General features: G+C 35.8%; 4 protein-coding genes across 5 annotated transcripts in view; 1 reads left to right on the forward strand and 3 right to left on the reverse strand.

The window, feature by feature from the left end:
- The window catches only part of LOC141644049 (putative transmembrane ascorbate ferrireductase 4), a 150,835-nt gene that overhangs the window by 66,425 nt on the left and 70,418 nt on the right, over positions 1-13,992 (forward strand). The window lies entirely within an intron of this gene.
- On the reverse strand, positions 819-3,792 carry LOC141644042 (very-long-chain 3-oxoacyl-CoA reductase 1-like). Its single transcript, XM_074453458.1, has 3 exons — positions 3,049-3,792; positions 1,525-1,594; positions 819-1,433 (listed from the first exon to the last, which is right to left on the reverse strand). The coding sequence occupies exons 1-3, from the start codon at positions 3,654-3,656 to the stop codon at positions 1,179-1,181; spliced, it is 933 nt and encodes a 310-aa protein (XP_074309559.1). The 5' UTR covers positions 3,657-3,792; the 3' UTR covers positions 819-1,178.
- On the reverse strand, positions 4,846-9,642 carry LOC141644038 (uncharacterized). Its single transcript, XM_074453453.1, has 6 exons — positions 9,439-9,642; positions 9,269-9,344; positions 9,108-9,163; positions 8,814-8,974; positions 5,620-5,842; positions 4,846-5,207 (listed from the first exon to the last, which is right to left on the reverse strand). The coding sequence occupies exons 1-6, from the start codon at positions 9,439-9,441 to the stop codon at positions 5,043-5,045; spliced, it is 684 nt and encodes a 227-aa protein (XP_074309554.1). The 5' UTR covers positions 9,442-9,642; the 3' UTR covers positions 4,846-5,042.
- Positions 10,830-13,284, reverse strand: LOC141644039 (uncharacterized). Of its 2 annotated transcripts, none has more exons than XM_074453455.1 (2): positions 12,973-13,284; positions 10,830-10,957 (listed from the first exon to the last, which is right to left on the reverse strand). In XM_074453455.1, exon 1 carries the CDS (start codon positions 13,151-13,153, stop codon positions 13,010-13,012), a length of 144 nt encoding a protein of 47 aa, XP_074309556.1. In that variant the 5' UTR covers positions 13,154-13,284; the 3' UTR covers positions 10,830-10,957; positions 12,973-13,009. The 2 variants fall into 2 exon arrangements, with proteins under 2 accessions (XP_074309556.1, XP_074309555.1); XM_074453454.1 differs by having other exon boundaries at positions 10,865-10,960.

Below are 13,992 nucleotides of genomic sequence, written 5' to 3' on the forward strand. Positions count from 1 at the left end.
GTGACGTGGCATCAAACACGTAATATTGGCTACTCTGTGATTGGTGGGTTTGCCAGCCTATCCAATTGCATTCCGCCAATTTTGATTAAATTATTGAAAAGTAACTTCAAATCTCTTGGATTTAAAAAGATCCCGAGTGAGTTTTTAGGTACACAACCATAACAACTAGGGCATAGCAAAAAATTCGATTATCCAAACTGATCCGATATCCGATCCATATCCGATCCGAATGTTTGGATATTCGATTCGAAAGTTAAGTTTGGTTTGGATATCTGATCCGAAATCTTTGGTTTTGGTTTGGATATGGATATTAGAATTAAAACATTTGGATATCCGATCCGATCCGAAACAATAGTTTTCTAGTATAACTTCGAGAAAATAAAATTTTATTTGATATAACAACTTAATTAATGTTAAAAATATTAGAGAAATATCTAGGTGGTACTTATATTTTATGTCGAAAATATTGGAATAAGAATACTAAAGAAAATCATCATGTAAGACTATGAATATAATCGTGTTTCAAACTTAATTTTAAAGTAAATTCAAAAGTATGGATATCCGCATCCGATCCGATTATTTTGGATACCCGAACATTGGATATCCGAAACATTTAGTTTGGATATTGGATATCTAATTTCGGGATTTTTAATATGGATATCCGATCCGAACTAGCACTTTGGATCAAATACCCGATCCGTACTCTGCCCTAATAACAACAATAGAGTAGAGCAGGTCTTCTTTAAGACGGAGTATTCGTTTTAAAATGAGAGGGGGTGTCTGGAAGTAGAGATGAATTATACATTTATACTCGACTTGCACTTTAAAATGGAATAGTTAAACAAAATATAAAAGAGTTAAACAATTTTTGAAACGCTAAGATGAAACAACTCGAAAAACTTACATAGAAAGGAACAAATAAATACGAGTATGTAATAAACTAAAAGTAAAACAAATACTGCTCGTAGTAAACACAAAGCACACTAAAATCCAATTTAGAACCTCTTCATTTCTTCTTCACGCCGTTTTCTTCCAAGATTCCGATTGATGAAGTGAAGAAGGAATAACAATTTAAAATAGGAATGTGAGAGGAAATAGAGAGAAAGCAATGGAGAGGATTCCGACTCACCAAAATCATGCTTATCACAACATAATTCTACAATTTCAAGGACAATGCTCTACTTTTTCTGCCTTAATTCCTTCTGAATCATTTTCTTTCGCAAACTGAGGAAGTATCTCAAAAGAAGCCAATTCACCACTGATTCCGGCATTGAACTTATGAGGCACCATTGCAAAGCATGAGTCCAATAAGGAACACAAAACAGCTCAAAGCCAATCCATCGTTTACTCGCTTTGCTGTACTGCTCTGGTGATGGAATAAAGAAGGACGATTTTTTTATTGATGCCATCTTCGTTGCTACCAGCAATGGTATCTGAGAATTAGCAGAATTATGTTCCAAGGAATCACCAAATAACAAACAGAACTTTGATGTAACAAAATTCGAAATGATTTCAGCATGTTACCTGACATTGTACATCAATTCCGTACTGCTGATATTCTACGCTTAAGCTTCTCGAGAACATTGCAACATACCTGAACATGATTAGAAACACAAGTGCAAGACAATCTTCAGTACGAATGTAACATCTATATTCACCCATCAAAACCCGAATTGATAGCCTCTCAATGACAGGCTTTATCTCCGAACTAAAGCATTCATTTTACCGACACTTAATCTAGGTCTTTGAATTTTCACATTTTTATGGTATTCTCAAAATCCCTTCCCATAATTTGAAAGGCGGTAAGAAATCAGAAAATCAGCCATGGTTTGTTGTTCACTAGAAAATAAGATGTTTTTGCTAACATTAATAGGCGGATTGGTAGAAATGCATAGTTAATTATCTCCAACAAAATCTTGCAGAAGTATCGGACATTATGATGCACCAAAGAACGCGTTAATGAATAATAATATGATGCACCAATCTTCTACTAAATCGAGTAAAATATGCAATTAGGATCAGATCGAGCTTCTGGTAAATGAAGTTTAATTCCATCCAAATATACAGATGATCTTCGGTAAAGGGTTTGGACTTTGACAAAATCTCCTACTAAATCAAACAAAATGCAAACTTCTTGAAATAAAAGTAAGAAGATATATGAGCTATTGAACTCCAATCAAAAGCCCTGAACTTCATGAGCAGACAATAAAGAAATTATTTATGAAATTACATGAATTACTTCCAAATTGAGCTGCCATTTTGGTCCAATGATCAGAAAAATCAGCTTTTGTCAACATCTCCTACTTAAGTTTAAGACGGATATGCCCATTTCTGATCACAAATTGAGTTTACTTAAGTTTAAGACGGACATGCCCATATCACTATAACCATGATATTTTTTCACTTCAGTGAATGCACAAACATATCAACCAATGATCAGAAAAATCAGCTTCTAATACAACAACAACAACAACAACATCAGAGCCTTAATCCCAAAATGATTTGGGGTCGGCTGACATGAATCATCCTTTCGAACCGTCCATGGGTGAACTAAATCATTCCTTATCTATGAATTAGTGTTAGAGTATAAAACCGATCTTGGTACTCTAATCAAGTAACCCTCAGCTAATGTTTGGAGTCCCACGAACGATTTTATACTCCTAAACAATTAGTCTGCGACCCAGATTTAATACCTTGGACACAACTAATTAACGCGCCAAACTACCCACTCCGTCCCAATCATTTCTTATCAATGAATTAGTCTGCGACCCAGATTTAATACCATGGACATAACTTTAGTAAGATTCAACTGAAAACACTAATTAACCTGTCAAAACTACTTCCTCCGTCCCAATCATTTATTTACCTTTGATTAAAATATCCTTACAACGAATATAAAAATAAACAAATGATTGAAACAGAAGAAATACTACTCCGTAGTTACTTACCCTTTATTAGCAGCATACTTTTAATTAAAATATCCCTCATAAATAATACTCCGTATAAAAAGTTAAACAAATGATTAAGACGGAAAAAATAGTTACTCACCCTTTAGTAGCAGCATACATGGTAAAGAGAGGATAAGAAGGAACAACACAAGTCGACCCGGAACCAATATTAACAATAGCACCCTTTCTCTTCTTCAACATACCAGGAAGAACAGCTCGAGTAACCCAAGTTACACTATTCAAATTAACATTAATCAAATCATGCATTCCTTGAAAATCAATTTCATGAAAGAATTTCGCTTTAGAAGACGACGAACCAACATTATTAACCAAAACACCAACATCTAATCCTTGAATTTCCTCACTAATTTTGACTTCAATTTCTTCGCCGATAATATTCGTAAAATCAATAACAATAATCTTGATCTCAATGTTTTTCTTGCCATGCTTTTGTAAAATCTCATTTGAAGTCGCTTCGAGTTTTAATGGGTTTCTACCAATTAAGATTAAGTTAAGACCGTCTGAAGCGAGATCAAAAGCGAGGGCTTTTCCGATTCCGTCAGTGCAACCAGTGATTAGAGCCCATGAACCATAGTTGGTTAGTTTTTTGGGTGATCTGATTAACATTGCCCAAACCCATTTTATGAATTTCAAGATTTGTTTTGTAAATGAGAGGAATCCGATAATGCAAATTGTTAGTATCAGCATACTTAACAGTTAAATGGATGGATGTTGGTGGTAGTTGATTTATTGGGGTTTATATTGTGGACTGTGGACTGTGGAGTGATCGTCTATATATATATATAAACACAAATTCGTATTTAAGACGGGAATATTTTTGTATCTGTTTATGCTTAAGACGGTCATGTAGTATGAATAAGATCAAAGTAAAATGTATAGAGAAAAGTAACGGATTTGTCTTATATACACAAGTCAGATAATCAAAGCGTCTTGCTTATGACGGGCTAATTCCGTCACAAGCTTCTGACCTCTCACAAAAAGGGAGAGGGGACAAGGTGGGGCACCTCCCATGTGCTTACCCACTCACCTCTCATGGGTATTTTTTGAGAGAAAATGGTATTCGTCACAGACTTGTGACGGATATCACTGTCACAAATGAGATTTTGTGTCAGATAATACTTGACCTGTTTTAACATTAAAACGGATATACCCGTCTTAACGAAGGCTAGCTGATACGTCCTCAGTTTGCGAAAGAAAATGGTTCAGAAGGTGATTGGTGGTGATTGGTGTTTGGTGTTTGTTGGTATTAAATAAATAAATTTATTGAAAACGGGATCTTTTTAAGTAATCACTTGTACCTAATAATAGGATTGTATTTGGATTCGTTTAACTATATTAATGTAAAACTGTTTTACACGAGACTAGCTCAATTTAGGAAATTCAGGCAATATTATTATTAGGTGACATTCTTAGAAAAAGTAGGAATGGCGTCTTTGTCTTACCTTTCGCTTCTGCTTACGAAGTCGCTAGAATGGGACTTAATTTGTATGGATGGTTTTGGGCCAACAGGAGCATCCTTAAATGACGGAAGGATTCAAGCCGTCTTCATGGTCACAACTCGCAAAATAGTTCAGCATCCGGCAAGCGCAGGACCTGAGTGACCAAGTAAGCCTAAGTAATGACACACAGACCGGAATGCTGTTCCGTTTTTTACTTCTCTGCTGAGCCTGTTTGTTCAGCATCAATGTACACTGTATGTTTTTGTCCTTTAATCTGGTGAGCCAATGATGCATTAAAAGACCGAAAATAGATGTAAAACCGAAAACAGTGTCCCAAATTGGACACTAATAGATTGGTTGTTGACTTGATTCGAGTTTTCCCTGTTCTCCAGTAAGGTCAAAGACTCGAAAGCCGTATACAATTAGCAGGGGCATCGGAAGCAAAGATGAATTATACATTTATACTCGGCTTGAACCTCAAAATGGAAAAGTTGGACAAAATACAAATTAGTTTATAATTTTCAAAACGCTAAAGATGAAAAAACTCGAACAGTTACATCAAAGAGACCCTTATGCAGTTACATAAGCTAGCACCAAGAGGATGCCGGACCATGGAAGATAGAAATAGGGTGTGCTAGGGCTTGACATTTACTTCAATCTGATCATCATCTTCCATTCCAAGGCTGTTAGGAGTAGACTCTGGATCGATTTTATCCCCATCGAAAGAAAACACCAGCTTTTCTAACTCTATCTTCAGCTTCGCTGCATACCTTTTGAACAAGTGCTCAAACTTGTCATCCTGTTACAGCGAGAGGAAAAGATGGAAATTCAGGAACGACAGCACGATATGAAGGGGAGAAAAAACAGAAATACGTAGAGAGATGATGTAGTGACACGGTGAAGACATTATTCATAGGAGATATTCAGAACAAACTTCCTTATCTTCCCAAAAGAACATAAGAAAAGACCAAGTACATAAGAAACTGTTTTCGTTTGTTTCGGTTGTGACTAGTGAGGCCAATTTTCATCCCCAGATTTGCTTATCTGCAGTTTGATCTTGAGCCTTGTAAACTTTTTTGATTGGGAGAAAAAATCAACAAGGGCAAATTTATATAGCTCAGCGTCTCAGCCAACCTAACTTTCAATTCTCCAGCTGAGCCAACAAAGAAGGTTGCTAAGAGGAAGTAGCACAAAAAAATTAGAGAACATACCGCATATATGCGACACGGCTTGGTTTCAGACTTGTCTTGGATGGATATGACAATTTTGGGTCTATCAGCTGCAGGCTTTGCTGGTTCGTCAGCGCTTTCTAGAGTCGTTTGTTCCACTCCAGAGTCTGAGGAGATTGTAGCTGATCTTTTCGCAGCTTCATCCACAGCTCGCAACGTATTTTCAGCAGACTGGACTATTGATACCAATTCTTGTTTTTTCATTCTGTAAAGCCAAGTTAATACCAAGTAAGCACAACTCACTGAATTCTCAACTACTTTTAAGGGATAAAACTTGATAGGTAATGATGTGAAAAATGCTTGCGAGTGTCGAATGGCTAACAAATGATTTGACGTACAAAAATGGGTAGGAAGAGGGTACGGGCCTATAGAATCCATCAGAATATACTATCTTAAAATACAGAAGCACTGGCAAGTAGGAAATTAAACCCATCAGAATAATCCGATATCAAACATTCAGACCCATAGTAAGTAATAGAGGAGGTCAAGGTTTGAACCTACGGCCAAAGGTCAACCACTAACCTAAGGAGGCCACTTGTTGCTAAAATTCATCAACAAAGCCTTGGTCCCAACACAGGTTAGGGTTGGCTACCATGAATCATCATCCGAATTCGTATAGGTTGTTCAGACAACTGACATGAATATTAAAGCTTCCAGTTCGACTGAATGTTAAAATAAAATAATCCAACAAAAAAAATTTACACTCCTGTGAGTGTGTAAATAAACTAGTAGAGGATAGAAATAAAAGTGGCATGTATTTCAAACTAATCAACACTGCCTGTGACAGCCATTCCGATAGAAATAAAAGTGGCATGTATTTCAAACTAATCTAATAAAAGTAGAGGATAAAAAGTCACCTAATACTAGCATGCTTAAGAGTCACCTATCCCATCAAGAAAATTTGAAGTTTTACCTAAGTATGCTTAAGCATTTGGTTCCAGCTTTGGGAGCTGGAGTGCTTTCCGTTAAAAGTACTTCTCTCATTTTCTCTACTTGTTGAGAAAAGAAAAAGGCAGGGAATGGGAACAATAGTTATCGTCTCATCGATCCATTAAGAATTAACATAGCGTCTAAAGACGTTGAACAGGAGGAAACGAAAAATTCTTACTGCAAAAACGCAAAGCAGATTCTATTTATTGTGAACGTGTTACAAAGAAATACTGCTCTCCTCATATTCCTTGCTCTTGTCCTTTCTAACTTCTAGGCCGTCTTCCAGGAAAGATAGTACAGTATTATCCCCCAACATAATGAAGAGTGATGCTTAACATGAACACATTTATTCATGATGCACTTACCAGAACCAAACTCTTTTATAGCTTACATCTACACAGCATGGCCGCTAAAACTCATATAGCTACATAAATAAATAACAGCATCAAACCCCAAATAGTGCCTAAATTTTACTCTCTTTAGTGTTTGTTACTGGTTATCTCACTGTAGTAGGTGGCTAAAACCAGGGGCGGATTTGGGGGGTGGAAAGTGAGGGCATGTGCCCTCACGTGATAAAAAAAAAAAATCGAAAATCTGAAAAAATAGAAGAGAAGACGCGCATAGACATAACTCAACACAACTACACAAAATAAAATCAAACCCTTAAAATCCCTAAATACAACCACCCCCTCCCACTTGCCGCCTCACTCCTCGGCCGTCCACCGCCGGCCTCCTCCTCCGTCCACCTGCCATTCACGGTCCACCTGCCGCCTACCTCTATTGGTAAGTTCATTTTTCCCCAAATTATTTTTCCCCAAATTCGATTATTGTTCATTTGATTGATTAAATATTGATTGGTAATTTCTAAATTGTTATTATTAATTTGTTAAATATTGATTGACCTTTGCACCACACTCCATGCTTGTGCCCACCAACAGGACAATACAGAGGAAATGATTGAAATGGTGGCTTCATCTTAATTATCATAACCTGATTCGTAAATAATCCACCTCCAATTCTCCAGTGTTTTTACCTACCATGGTCAATCTATATTTTCCTTGTGCTTGTACAGTATGTCGTCTGTATAGTTATCTTATTGTGTATGTCACTCGAATTGGCTTGGGAAAGAGAAATTCATGTTTACAGCCTAAATTCATGAGATGCACACGCTTGTTTGTTTAAACCAAATCAAGTCATGGAGTAGGTGCACTCATGTCTTGCGTTAAAATAGTCCAATTTATATAATTGATTTTGGGTGTTGCTCTTTCTCATATACACAATTTTTTCAATTTTACACAACTTTTTCACTTTAATGATTTATTTGATTATACACAACTTTTTCACTTTAACTCGCTCATTCTTCAATAATCTTAATATGAATAGGTACACTCAGGGGCGGATCCAGGATTTACTAAATGAATATGCAAAAACCCTAATATGCGGATCCGCGCCTTCCCTCTCCATTCTTCTTCGATATTCGACCCTTTACCAAGGCCGCCTCCGACCACCAATAATCAAACCCTAATAAGCCCCCAAACGCCAAACAAAAAAAAGAATTATTACCAAAAAGAAATGGAAGAAAGCATTCATTAATTTGTTGAATAATTTACATTTAAGAAGACAAATACTTGTTTTACGTTCAAATTAAAGACTACAATTAAAGAAATTTGGTTGGTTTGAAATGTTTCGTGATTGGAAATTGGGACAATTGGTTATAAAGTATTTTAGTAAGGGTATGAAAATGGAAATTATTGTGCAAAAAGTACCGAGTTGAATAAAATGTGTACTGCGAAAATAAATTAAGTTATATTATTATGTATTGACGATATTGGAATTTTAATGTATAATGTTGTACGCAATTTTTTTTGTTAGTGTGCCACCCCTTCCCTCAAATCCTGGATCCGCCCCTGGCTAAAACTCAGGGATTTCGTGACACGGTTGAAAGTAGCTAGTTATGCAGTCTAGGAAAATAGCCAGTTACCAATAATGATATATAAGAAGAATTGCAGACTTGCGGTCTATGATACTCACTCTTCATATCACATCGGGTAATGCTCAGACACGACACTTCAATACTTCATTGATAAGCCACGGGATTTCATAAAAATAGTTGAGTACGACAATTGAAAACGCATCCAACATAGATTGTGATACTAGCATAGACGGAAAACACGATTCCAGATAGAACATTGAAATTCAATTAATTAAGCAAAAGAATAACCAAATCATTGGCAAATTAATCACACCTCAATTCTTTAATAGCAGAATCCTCCTCTCGTCTAACAACAGGAGCTACATTTTTCGGAGGCGGCGGTAACCAATCCTCTTCATCATCATCTAAATCCACACAAACTACTGGTTTATCTGTTTTTCCATCTTCATCACCATCATATACCTTCTTACCATCCTAATTACCAAAATCAAAACATACCCATCAAACAAAATCCTCAAGAAAACAAAACCCTATAATCAAAATCAAAATTTTCACTAAAACAAATCAAACCCACAAAAATTCAACAAATTAAAATTGAAAAAATTACATCTTTACTGAATTTTCTTCGCTTGGGGATATATGCAGGTGAAGAATCTAAATCGTCTGCACAAAAACAAAATTAAAAAATTAACACAAAAAAAAAGCATCAAAACTAAGAAATTAAACACAAATTAATAATCAAATTAGAGAGAATTAAAAAGGGTAAACCTTCAAGAGTGATGAAATTAACGGGTTGAACACGATGATAATCGAAAAGTGGCTCAAGTTCTTCATTAAAATCAGCCTTAAAAAAATTGGGTTATATTGTTAAGATTCAATTGATTAGAAATTAATTTGAAAATTGAAAGTTGGAATTAATCAAAAATTGAATTACTCACCATTGTTGAGTGTTGTTGGTGGTGGTTTTTGAAGTGTGGCGCCCAAACTTGAAAGAGACGCTTCTTTTTTTCCCTCTCTCTATGCAAGACGATTATGATTTCTTTGTTTTTTAACAAAAAAAAAATTAGTGAGTTGGGTTATAAAGATGATTTATCTTTTTTGAGAAAACTATATATAATTAAGGATAAATATTTCTTAACATAAATATAGATTTTAATTTGCTTTACGTGGGGAACTAGGTGACGGTTTTATAGAAAGATATCGGATTTTACGGTTATGGATCGAGAGATTTAGAAACGTATCTACTACTAATATTTTGCTTTATCTTTTGAACATGTGTAGTTAGGTGTTACTCCCTCCGTTCCGATCAAGTGTTGTCCTTTGATTTTGGCACAAAAACCAACGAAAGAATAAGAAGTCAATTACTAAATGAGAAGTGTAACAAATTAAGTGTGAATTCTTAAAATAGAAAGAATAACAAATAACAGAGACAGCTCAATATGGAAAATGACAATAAATGACCGGAACAAAGAAAGTATAAGTTTATTTAAACTCAGGTCCTAATTCAGTTTAATTCAATTTTCTTTTTGTTTAGTTTAATTCAAGTACTAATTCAGTTTGAATCCTAATTCAGTTTGGACACAAAGTATGACTAATGTCATAAAGACGAATTAGTCGTAAAATCTAGTCACGGACTCCTACATAGCAGAGATTATAAAACAGTTCTCTGTGATCGGTACTCCGCTACCACTACCACCACAAATACACTATTGTCCGCTATTAATTCATCGAGCTACCACCACAAATACACTATTGTCCGCCATTAATACATCGAGCTGTAACAAGTGCGCTTTGTTTGTCCTGTATCTTCAGGATAGGAGTAGGCGGTCTGGCGTAACGAGTTGAGGAAGAATACGTCATCAAAAGGAGGCATGCCAATGTCGGCCGAGCTTCAAGACAAGCGGTTAAGTAACAATGAGAATTTGGAGAGGACGACAAGAGACATATAGACAAGTTGCCAATCCAGACTCTTATTGCTATTCGAATCTACAAGACTAACAATAACTTATATGGGAACTGTCAAAAAACACGAAGCATATCGTTGCTGCTTGGACGTGTGAGTCGTATGAAGTTACAAGGTCAGACTGGCATTGCTAATACTATCTATCACCTTGATGATGCAATGCAACATTGTTCAAACATTGATACTATTGCCAAAAACCGTCACTGTAAAGGCCAGCTTTACTAGCTCACTATAGCCGAATGATGGCAAATCTATGCAAGACCGTACATTTATACATACATACATGAAACTGAAAAATCTATGCTACCGGCTGAATTACAAGGCTCATACAAAAACATCTAACCGTCTTTTCAAAAACGTCTTCATATTAACATTAGTAACAACTCACGGTCGAGTGACACAACAAAGCGCCAGTTAGAAGCCAAGGGAACATGGGAGCAGTATAAGCTTCCTGCAAAACTGCAAATGCTGTCGGATCTAACAATCTCAGCCACCTGCTAGGATTTGAACAGAAACAGAGGCATGAAATCAAATCTCTGTCATGATATTAAAACTCGGTTTGAGAATTGAATACGATGACCTCGATCATTGTGTTTTAAATACTTTTGAAAATATTCGGAAATTGTACAAACAAAGCATAAATATACCACCAGTCTAGAATCTCAACCAAGAAGTTTATAGTCCTTGTAGAGATTGAAAATGCAAGTTATGAACAAGATGAGACCAGATTTAAGGTCAATACTCAAAACTCTAGGCATAAACAAACAGATCGAACAGACTTAATCAGCTAAAATACAGTACACTTGCCGCTTCAAATTAGTTACTAACGAGATGAGATGGACTGTCAAATCCCCACGGCAAAACCCTTTTAAACAGTTACCTCCAAATTAAAACCTGAATCCTACAATAATTTCGAAAGTAAAAATAACACCTCGGAGCACAATCAGTAAATACTTCCAATATGGCAATATGTAGTCAGCACCTCTATATAAATCCCCGAATATATTACAGAGATAAACAGCATCAACTGCCTCAAACAACAAAAACCCGCTTGTATTCTTCTTCACCCAAGCTCGTTTGCTTGATTGTGATATTGGATTTTAATAGTCATTTCAGTCCTTTATACAATCATCAATTACATTATTGCATACAACACAGTTACACAGCCCATCAAGGAGTATAATAACATCATCACATTATCACATACACAACTCCCATAACCTGTTGTCTCATTTAAAAAGAATCATCCTCTACTTTTCCATGCATACAACAACAACAACAACATTACCCCAGTGCCTCAATGGCTCCCGCAAATTGCGGGGTAGGGGGGTCGGATGTACGCAGCCTTACCCTTGTGTTAGCAACACAAAGAGACTGTTTCCGAATGACCCCAGATGAACTGCATCGAAGGACCGCTACTTCACAAAAGAAAGAAGCGCATCCACTAATTTAGTGAGCCATTTTGATTTATTTCATTATAATCCATAACCAAAGACTCAAAGAGTAATGAGTCTTTGGCTCCATTGGAAATATGGAAACCTCTACTTTCCCATGCATGGGTCCTTTAAATTCAGATACAATACATGTACTTCTCCCATACTTAATACAAGAAGTACACTTTATTCATGCATCATCTAGATACATTCATTCGTCCGAAACAATTGTTACAATTCCCTTGAGACAACATCTTAACCCAAAAGCTTCCTCATGTTATCCAAACACTTCGGGGTATCCACCATCGACAAGACAAGACGACAACAATGGATAATCCCCTAAGAGATGATGTATGAAGAGGTAAACGACTCGCCAACAAGTTTGAAACATCCCCATTAGCGGGGATCGAACTTTGACCTCATCATTAAGGGATGAGGGGAGCAATCACTCCATCAAAATAACTTGTGTTATCCAAACACTTTTGAACAATACAATCCAAGAGAACTCAAAGCATATCATTGCCACTAGAATACGGGATTTCCACAAGCATCTCAACCCTACCAATTAGAGCTTGAAAAAACATCATTGATGCTAGACAGATTACTGTTGACATTAATTTATAGTAATGCAAATCTAATGATACTATTAAATGTAGGTTAACACATCATTAAGTCATTAACTCTATCTGAAAACACCAAAGATTCAAACTTTATCAAGCTTGTGACCGTCACCGTAAGAATTTGTGAAATTCTCAGCAAGTCTTGCTTGTGACGGTCACAGCTTGTGAGTTGTGACGTCTCACAGCCCCTTTTATTTAAAATCGGCTGTGAGACGTCACAAACCTTGTGACGTTCACAAGTTAAGAATTTGCGGAAAAATTATCATCACACCAACAAATTGATCAAATTTGCATGAAAGCCACCAACAATTGCAAAACACAATTACACATCAATTAACAACCACCCAAACGCCAAATTTCCAAACATTAAACAATAATCAAACACAAACAATTCCAAATTATAACAACAAAATTAATTAAATTGCAAAATTAGAAAAATGGGTAATTATATTATACCAAGATCTGAAAAGGGAATTGATGAAAATTGAAGCTTTTAGGCATCCTTAGTATGTTGAACAAAGGCAGCAGAACAAAGAACAGAAGCAATGAAAGCGAAAATTCCGAGACCAATCATTAATGAAATTCCAGCTACAGCTAAATCCATTATGGATTGTATGCTCACTAGATTCATCAACATTTTAACTGATTTTATGTTGTAAAATATGATGATGAATTGATGATAAGATCAAATTAAGAGGGTCATTTCTGGGTAGTTTTTCTAAGGGATGGTTTTATTTTGTAGAGAAATTGGAAGGGGAGTTGCAGAAAGTCGGGGAGAAATGTTTGCAGGAAAATACTTCCACATGGAGATCCAAGTGGTGACTCATGTTATTTGGATTTGACACTTGTCTTGGACATGAAAAAACTACTGTATTTGTTTAAAAAAAAAAACGGTTTTTTCCCATGGTACCCTTGTGGTTTGTCAATTTGTCCATGGTACCCCTATTTTTAAGAATATGCCTATGGGACCCTTAATGTTACTTATTTGTGCCTAGTGTGCCACTACCGTTACAACTTTCGTTATTGGGCTACAATTAAGCGGCAAACACAACTTCTTAATGACTCTTATACTTCCTATTTCCCTAATCACCTTTATCTCCCTGATCACAAACACAATTACACACAAAAAAAAACCCTAAACAAAGCTTCCTGAGTACTCTTTCAACTCATCTCCAAGAACATTCCTCCTTAATTCACATCCAACAACATTCCTCCTTAATAATGGTTGATGATTCATCATTTTGATCCTAAAGAAATTAATCTCTTACTTGTTGTTGATTATTCATCAGTCATCTTCATCATTATAAAAGGTATGATTTTTTTCGAAAACGATTATCAATTTTTTAATCAAACCAAAATTAACACGATATTCTATCCGTTTAATAGTAGTTTAATGATTGCAATTTTCCTTATATGCATTGATTTTTCCTATTTTAATTAGGGTTTTAGTGAAAGAAATTAAAGTTCTGAAATTTT

Source organism: Silene latifolia, chromosome 2, assembly GCF_048544455.1.
Source record: "Silene latifolia isolate original U9 population chromosome 2, ASM4854445v1, whole genome shotgun sequence".
NCBI lineage: Eukaryota > Viridiplantae > Streptophyta > Magnoliopsida > Caryophyllales > Caryophyllaceae > Silene > Silene latifolia.

Coding starts and splice junctions, on each gene's coding strand:
- LOC141644038 (XM_074453453.1), bottom strand. Junction 9,164..9,268: donor TAATTTCATCACTCTTGAAG/GTTTACCCTTTT, acceptor GTTTTTGTGCAG/ACGATTTAGATTCTTCACCT. Junction 5,843..8,813: donor TCTGCTATTAAAGAATTGAG/GTGTGATTAATT, acceptor TTGGCTTTACAG/AATGAAAAAACAAGAATTGG.
- LOC141644039 (XM_074453455.1), bottom strand. CDS start 13,153: ATGTTGATGAATCTAGTGAGCATACAATCCATAATGGATTTAGCTGTA.
- LOC141644042 (XM_074453458.1), bottom strand. CDS start 3,656: ATGCTGATACTAACAATTTGCATTATCGGATTCCTCTCATTTACAAAA. Junction 1,595..3,048: donor ATGTATGCTGCTACTAAAGG/GTGAGTAACTAT, acceptor AATCATGTTCAG/GTATGTTGCAATGTTCTCGA. Junction 1,434..1,524: donor GAATTGATGTACAATGTCAG/GTAACATGCTGA, acceptor GCTAATTCTCAG/ATACCATTGCTGGTAGCAAC.